Raw genomic sequence first — 7,515 nt, forward strand, 5'->3', positions numbered from 1 at the left:
ATGATTATTTTTTTTATTTTAAATAAATGATATTATCTACACTAAAGAGGAGGGGGTGGACTTAGCCTCACAAATGGACTATTAATAATGTGATTTAATCAATTGTTTATTAAATATTATTTTCTCTATTTTTAATATAAATTCAATAGAAACTGATTTTATTAAGTGAATTCAGCTGCTTTGATTGGTTTATGAGAGATTTCTTCTTGTATGATCTAAGATTATTCATTTATTTCAAATATTGGACTTTTCTCCTATCAATTTACGCATATAAATACATTTAAAATGTCTAAATCACACATAACACGCCGTGATTCAAAAAATACCTTGTGATCGCACTAAAGCTAGTTAAGCACATAACAACCTCGTAACTTTTGATTATCGAGGACAGGCATTAATGCACATATATATGGGCATTTTGGTATTTTGGTTAAACAAATCATTGTCATTCAGGTCAGGTAAGCAGTCAATGTCAGATTTAATCGTTAAACTTGTATCATGTTGTCCATTTCTAAGATTTAAGTACCCATTAGCATCCAAATCATGCTGCAATATGCCTTCAAATTTGCGACGACCTTCGATCGGGAGGCGGATGGTCGACTGCCCTGGCCGCCTCAGACCACACAACCCAGATCGAAGGCTGCCGCGGTCGCCATCCATAGACCGGGCCACTTGAAGATGTCATTTGCTTCGTTCTCACCAGAAAAAATAAAAAATAAAAAATAATAAAAAAATAAAAACATGGATTACCGATTACACTTAACAAAAAATCTCAGCTAAAAATTTCCAATTAAACATAATTAATTCACTTATCAAGGCAAACAGTGATTACATTATCGACGGTTCAATAATCAAGAAACTCTACCCTTCAAATATTCAAGCAGGTGCAAACTCCCCAGCTAAACAAGGAAAATAAACTAACACAAAGGTCTTTCAACAATATAAATAAACAAAAAAACCAATGCATCTATATATGTAAAAATAAAAAAAAACCTTTTGAAACTCCGACCGACGGAACTGCTGCTGCACAACAATTCTTTGTACTTTTTTTTTCCATTTTCTTTATATAGTAGTTTATGAGGAGGCCCGTCTTCATTTCTCACGAGCTTTTCGATAAAAAACCAAACCACAAGAAAACCTGAAAACAGCAAAAGAGAAGGTATCGCACTACTGTCAACGCCAATTCACAAGGACAAAGATGTTAAAAGTTATTTCAATTGAGACCGTTTCCTACCGAACATGTAAACAAGGAATGCCACCTGTCAAGCCGCAAATGTTGATCTTAAGTTGAGTACAGCATGAGCAGGTGTTTGTCATACATAACTGCTAGAACAGGGGGAACGGAGAAACAGAAGAAAACTTTGTCAAATACAACTAAATAATATCACAAAGCCGTAAAATACATTCAGCAATATGACGATAAAACTTTATCAAATCTTCCCGACGGTCTAAGTACACAATAAGAAAACTAGTCACAATTGTGGTTGTAGTGTCCAATTCTCGACAATACAAATAAATGAATTTTAATTCTCCACCTACAGGCCTTTCCAAATTATTTAATTGTTCATTCGTGTTTGTTCATAAAACATAGAAGGCCATTACTTGTGGAAGAAATTTGAGCTATCCATATAGAATTATCACTTTGAGGTGTCAAGCACTAAATATATGTAAAACCAAATTAACGAAAGACCAAGGCCCTACCTAAGATATCTTGGAACACAGTGGCCCAAAGTGCCCCAGAACATAAGCTGAAGATCACAAAGGGCTGAACGAAGGACTGCATCACCAAATAAACACAACTTAGAATTTTGTGACTCCCAATACAGCAGAAAATTTAAATTCGGGCAAAGATGGAACCTTTATCTGCTTATTCAAACAAGCTCCGTTTTATTTTGAAGTACTTCACTGGCCACATTCATCTGTGAGTATCTGTATGTGAGAAGAAATAAAAAACATTCAGATTGCATCAAAAGGTAGAAATCTAAACTATGCACCCTCACCACTCTAACCCAACCCTGGATAAGTTGAAGAAGGTCTGGCAAACAAATAATTAGCGCAAGAAAACATGAGGTATGACTTGCCTGCGAGGCTTGTTTTGTCGCTGCCCATATTCATCTCCCGCAATCTCTGTAAAAGAAAAAACTATGTTAATACCAAATCATAACAACAAATTAAAAGTATTTAATGCCCAACTCAATGGCCAAGAGTTAAAAATGTAGGAAGCAGAGGCAAAGTGTAAGATAATGCTGTACCAGGCTTTTGTGAAGGCTTCCATTCGTTATTGGTTTTATTTGAATTTTTCTCTTTGCTGCAAATTAACGAAGATTATTTAGAATGGTAGATAGAGATGTTAAATAAAATATAGGATCTTCTGACCACGTGGCAATAAGAAGACCACTAAAACAATTATTTCAACTTCAACAAGGGAAATTTAACCAAGACAGACAGTTAAATAAATAAACAGACAACAAGAAGATAAAAAGGAACCACATAATATTAAATGAGACAAATCTAACAAACAAGCTAAGTAAAATATGATACAGGAGAGGCCATTATCTCAGAATCAAAACTATCAAAGAGGCACCAAACCACCAACCTCAAGGAACCCACAGAAGATGTTTGTCCTGATGGGCGAGCATGATAAGAACCATCAACAGTAATATAGGGAGGGCAATATGTTGCCCCCAATGCTCCTGCAGCACCCGCCAATACAGGTAACCTGAAAAAATTCAAACAATTACCACCATAGATCTTTCTCAAACTAAAGGAATCACCCCTTTATACTGAACTCCATTCTCATTGCTATATTTGAAGATATTTTTCCAAGACAGATACGACATTGAAGCAGTTCCTACGCACACAGCAATGAAGTATAAAGAAAAGATATTTGAATATAATTTTCTTTATAGCAGACAATAATTTCTAATGCAAAGTAGTCAACCACTAACTGAACTAAATAAGATATCTACTTCCCATAAACAAGAAGATCTAAAAGAAGACAAGACAACAGATAGAACCATACTGACATTAAAATAATTCCCATACCATGTCATTTCGCCCGAATTTCCTAAACCGCCAAGTTGTGGCTGAGCAACATATCCAGGGAATGCCATGCCAACAGCAGGAACTCCCATACCCCCAGTATGCTGGCCACCAAATTGCATGACTGCACAATCATCGAACCAGATGAGATCTCAAATCATAATCCATTGAAAGCTTAAGTGTTAGAAAACGAAACAAGCTAACATGCACTAATAATTTAGTCTCTATATTCTAGCTACTGTCAGTCACTGTCGATAAACAGTTCAGAGAACAACGTGGTATAATCATAAACAGTTCAGAGAAGCAGTGAAAATGTTTTCTTAGGTTACAGTGCAGGGCAAAAATTGGTAATTAGTCTAGATTATGGTTTATTTTTCATTTCTACAGTTAAGGGCAACTCTAATTCTGGAGAAATTGATAACCAGAAAGGTAATCCAATCCAATACACTTACCAGGCAAAAAGGCTGGAGTACCAGGAAAGTTAATATCTCCATGATTAACATCCATACTCCCAGTGGGTCGCATAACCGGAGCTCCGCCATACGTAAGAGTGCCCCTTCCACTACCCTGAACACTGCCTTTTCCCTTCGCAACCAGGGCACCTTGAGATTTAATTGAATCTGAAGGTGATTCAACTTCTTCCGATTTGAAGGAATTTGATGACATGGTTGTTTTGGGCGGAGAGGAAGCTTGAGATCCACTTCCAGGGCGTTGTCCCATCTGCTGAGCAGGAGCTTGCAGAGCCAGTTGAGATCGATTTTGAGCAGGATTGTGCCGAACAGCATGGAGATGTGTTGATGGAGAAGCTCTTGTCATTTGGTTCTGAGACACCGGTTGATAACTCATCTGTCCTGGGATAACGCCCCTTCCTTGAACCCTAGACTGGGGAGCTTGAGTGGTATTTACAAATGACCCAGAAGGTGACATTTGTATGTTAGTCAAAGTCTTCCCAGCAGCTGGGTTGATAGAGTCATTAATATAAAGCTTGTCCATATCAACAGATTCAGCTATATTCTTCCCTCGCACCAATGCATTGGTTTGGGGCACATTGAAACTCTCCCGCATGACAGAAGACCGAACATTTCTCTTACCACTCCCAGACTGTACATCCCGCTTTTGGGTAAGAGTGATGTCTTTATTGGAACTGGAAGAACCTGATGGGTAAAAAGGAGGAGAAGCTGAATTCAAGCTTGAGGCAAAGACATTTTTCCCAGCAAAAACTTGGTCAGATTGTGCATTTGAGTTGGGAGTAAATGTTCTCTCTGAATTACTTTGTATGTTTTTCTCGGCAGGCCTTCCAAACCTGAAAATAACATCAATGTGACAGTTAATTATAAACAAATCATAGAATAACAAAGAAAGTATTAGTACCATAAGAATCCATTGTACTCACTGCTTGTTTTGTGTTGGCTGTGCCTGTCTGTTATTCCTAAAAGCCGGTTCATACCTCCTGGGCCCTCTCCCTCTCACACCCTTGGATACCTGTAGATTATTATTGTCATATTCTTTAGACCTGTTTCCTCTGGTACTCCCACGATCAATACCTCGGTTTCTTCCGCGACCTACATAAGGACCCTTCAAAGGTTTCTTTCCCTGCATTAGTAAGCATTCCACATAAGAAAGTCAGATGAGAGATGAAAAAAGATCTGTAGAAATATTCTGCAGTATGACCATGTCTACAACTATTACCTCTTCGTAGTGCCTTTCCTGCAAAGTAATCTCTTCAAACTTATCGTGCCCCCATTTCCTTTCATCTTTGGACTCCCACAGCTTCCTTCCACCATGTGTTCGCCTACTAAAAGAAGAATAATTCAAATTATTACAGTGCTATACACCATAACTAGACCCATAAAAACTAAAACCAATGAGAGGCAATTCCAAAAAGGAAACTTTAGATATCAATGTTAAAATAATGTTATACTGTAGGAACCCCAGAGTAAAATACTAGGTTTGGCATAGAAAGTTTGGATGGGGTATCACACAAGGAAAAAGCAGTCCATCCATGTTTTCATTTTATTTCAATATTAAACAAATCAACATATAATCCACCAAAATTTCCTCAACTTTTATGATACAAGTAACCACAGCATCAAAATAAAAATGGAAAATCATTGTTTGACACAGCAGTCATGATGAGCAAATGCAGTACTTTTTTGTTCTTTTGATAGCAAAGACTGGGACAACAAAAAGGAGGTAGCCCTATAGCATCTGTGGGAAATTCAACTTGAGGCCTATGCTTACGAGGTGCATCTCAACCCGTCCAACAACAGGACAAACCCCTGGGGGTTGTGAGCCATTGTGGTGTTCACAAAACTTTGCCAAGTGTGACAATGCAAAATAAAATAATGGATACACAGAGAAGAGATATCGATTTACACTAACTTGCGATAAAGCAGCGTCCAATTTCGCGCACTAAACCTTATGAAAATCGTAAACAATCACTTCCGTGTAGGAATGAAACTGCGATGTCCACATCTATACAATGAAAGTGCAGATGATGTTTTAAGATCAACTAAATTCTACCATAAATCCTTTTAACCAATTCCACTGTTTAAACAAAGCTTGCTTAAGTGAAAAACACACCAAATATGTGAGGTAACTATCACCTTGGCATGTCCAAGAATGTACTTTCAACCAAAATAATTTAACTAACACAAAACACATAAGAAAAGTAAACTAATGGGTAAGACGAATAACATTAATAAATAAATAAAAAAAGGAAAAAATGCCAATGGAAAAACAATGATACATAACGAAGCCACCACCACAGCTGCACAAGTTTACTTCCATAGTACAATAGTACAACTCCCACCTGCAAAACTAAACCTACATTCACACTGAAGGAAAATACAATTATAAATAAATACCTGTGCCGACCACCAGAATTGTCCCTGAAACGGTCATCATGCATATAAAATGCACCCGCTGTCGGCACTGCGAATGGCTCATTCTCCTTCTTCTCCTCCCCTTCTTCGACCTGATTACCCCCATTCCCATCCACGGACCCTTCCACAGACCTCCGCCCATCACCTTCCATTTCCTTAACAGCCAAAACCTCAACCCTGCCACCTGTCTCGCCTTCACGGCCGCTCTCCTGATATCCTTCCAAGTCCTCTTCTTCCACAACTTCCTCCTCAACCTCTTCTTCTTCATCAATCTCTTCTTCTTCATCCTCTAGTTCTTCGTCATCATCGTACTCAGCCGCCCCACCCTGATCATCCGATTCATCGGAGTGAACCACGGCCCTTGGATCCACCCTTGGCTTCTCCCTCACCTCCTCTTCACCTTCCTCGTCATCGCTCGCCGCTGCTCTCCTCCGCATCGCCAGAGATCGCTTCGCTTCCTCCGGATCACTGTCATAATCCGCATCCTCCTCACCCACCGAAGCCATCAATTCAACTCTAAACCAACAAAAACCCTAAATCCCAACCAATGAAATCTCCAACAAAAAAATCCCTAAACAATCCAAGACTTCCCCAACAAAAATCAAACACCAACCGCACAAATCTTAACTCAGATAAACCCCAACCTTCGTGGAAATTCAAACGCGAATTCGAAAAAACCAAAGCCCTCAATCAAAAACCGGTAAAGACCAAAATTTCGCGGGAATCAACCCCAAATATGTACATTACCTTAAAATCGAAACTCTAGGAGTTGGAATTGGGAAAAACTAGGGATTTGGGATCTTACCCGTGAAAACCCTAGAGAGAGATTTTGGGGCTTTTGGACGACGATGCCGTCACAAATTGAAAGAGGAAAGACCTGGAGAGGAGTTAAGATTTCGATGAAACAAATAATTACGGAAATATCTGGGGCAGCAAGGTTGTTGTGCAGGGGTATTTTGGGAATTTCACAAGTTGTAGTCACTAGTCACAGACTCACTGGTCTGGAGAGGGAGTGAGGCGTCAGAGACCGACGCGAGGTAACTTCCAGCGTGGGCTATAGCTCGGGGGACAGGGGACAGAACAAGGGCCCGAGGCCCGGTGGATCAGCTCCAGCGTGGGTTAGCCCGAGGGAAGGTGGAGGCCCGAGCTTCGGATCTGTGGGGAATTGCCAGCCCAAGAACCTGAGATGCCTTATCCTCACATGTGGACCGGCTTACGTTTGTTGGGTGCTCTCAACCAATCAATTTCTGCCATTTTTGTATCTGGAAAGTCGGGGTGTGATCCAAATTCAGCATTTTTTTTGTTTTTGTTTCTTTTTTGGATTTTTCCTTTTTTTTACCTTATTTTTCCTCTCTCAGAATTTAAAAGTACCACTTAATATTACAGTTTAGTACTATTCAACTTTATTTGTAACTGAGAGATTTTATGTTTGATTCTTGGTAAAAACAAATTTGAATCACATTATTGCTAACTTATTGTGAGGTTAAATCTATCTCATATCTCTTCTATTTAATATAGATAATATCATTTGTTTAAAAATAAAAATTCAAAAGCAATTTTATAGGAGTAAAGAGAAAAGGGAAAATGA

General features: G+C 38.8%; 1 protein-coding gene across 5 annotated transcripts; it reads right to left on the bottom strand.

Moving 5' to 3' along the window:
• Nucleotides 1-772: 772 nt before the first annotated feature.
• LOC103948856 (protein MLN51 homolog) lies at nucleotides 773-6,814 on the bottom strand. 5 transcript variants are annotated; one of them, XM_009359936.3, is made up of 12 exons: nucleotides 5,910-6,814; nucleotides 4,732-4,834; nucleotides 4,436-4,635; nucleotides 3,495-4,345; nucleotides 3,046-3,166; nucleotides 2,597-2,719; nucleotides 2,253-2,308; nucleotides 2,082-2,127; nucleotides 1,858-1,929; nucleotides 1,702-1,777; nucleotides 1,235-1,323; nucleotides 773-1,138 (listed from the first exon to the last, which is right to left on the bottom strand). In XM_009359936.3, the coding sequence occupies exons 1-9, from the start codon at nucleotides 6,431-6,433 to the stop codon at nucleotides 1,872-1,874; spliced, it is 2,082 nt and encodes a 693-aa protein (XP_009358211.2). In that variant the 5' UTR covers nucleotides 6,434-6,814; the 3' UTR covers nucleotides 773-1,138; nucleotides 1,235-1,323; nucleotides 1,702-1,777; nucleotides 1,858-1,871. The 5 variants fall into 5 exon arrangements, with proteins under 5 accessions (XP_009358211.2, XP_048443117.1, XP_009358209.2 ...); XM_048587160.1 differs by having other exon boundaries at nucleotides 1,260-1,323; nucleotides 4,732-4,837; nucleotides 5,910-6,813; XM_009359934.3 differs by having other exon boundaries at nucleotides 4,732-4,837; nucleotides 5,910-6,813.
• Nucleotides 6,815-7,515: the final 701 nt, after the last annotated feature.

Source organism: the organism of the source record quoted next, unplaced genomic scaffold, assembly GCF_019419815.1.
Source record: "Pyrus x bretschneideri cultivar Hongxiangsu unplaced genomic scaffold, Pyrus_bretschneideri_v1 Contig26, whole genome shotgun sequence".
NCBI lineage: Eukaryota > Viridiplantae > Streptophyta > Magnoliopsida > Rosales > Rosaceae > Pyrus > Pyrus x bretschneideri.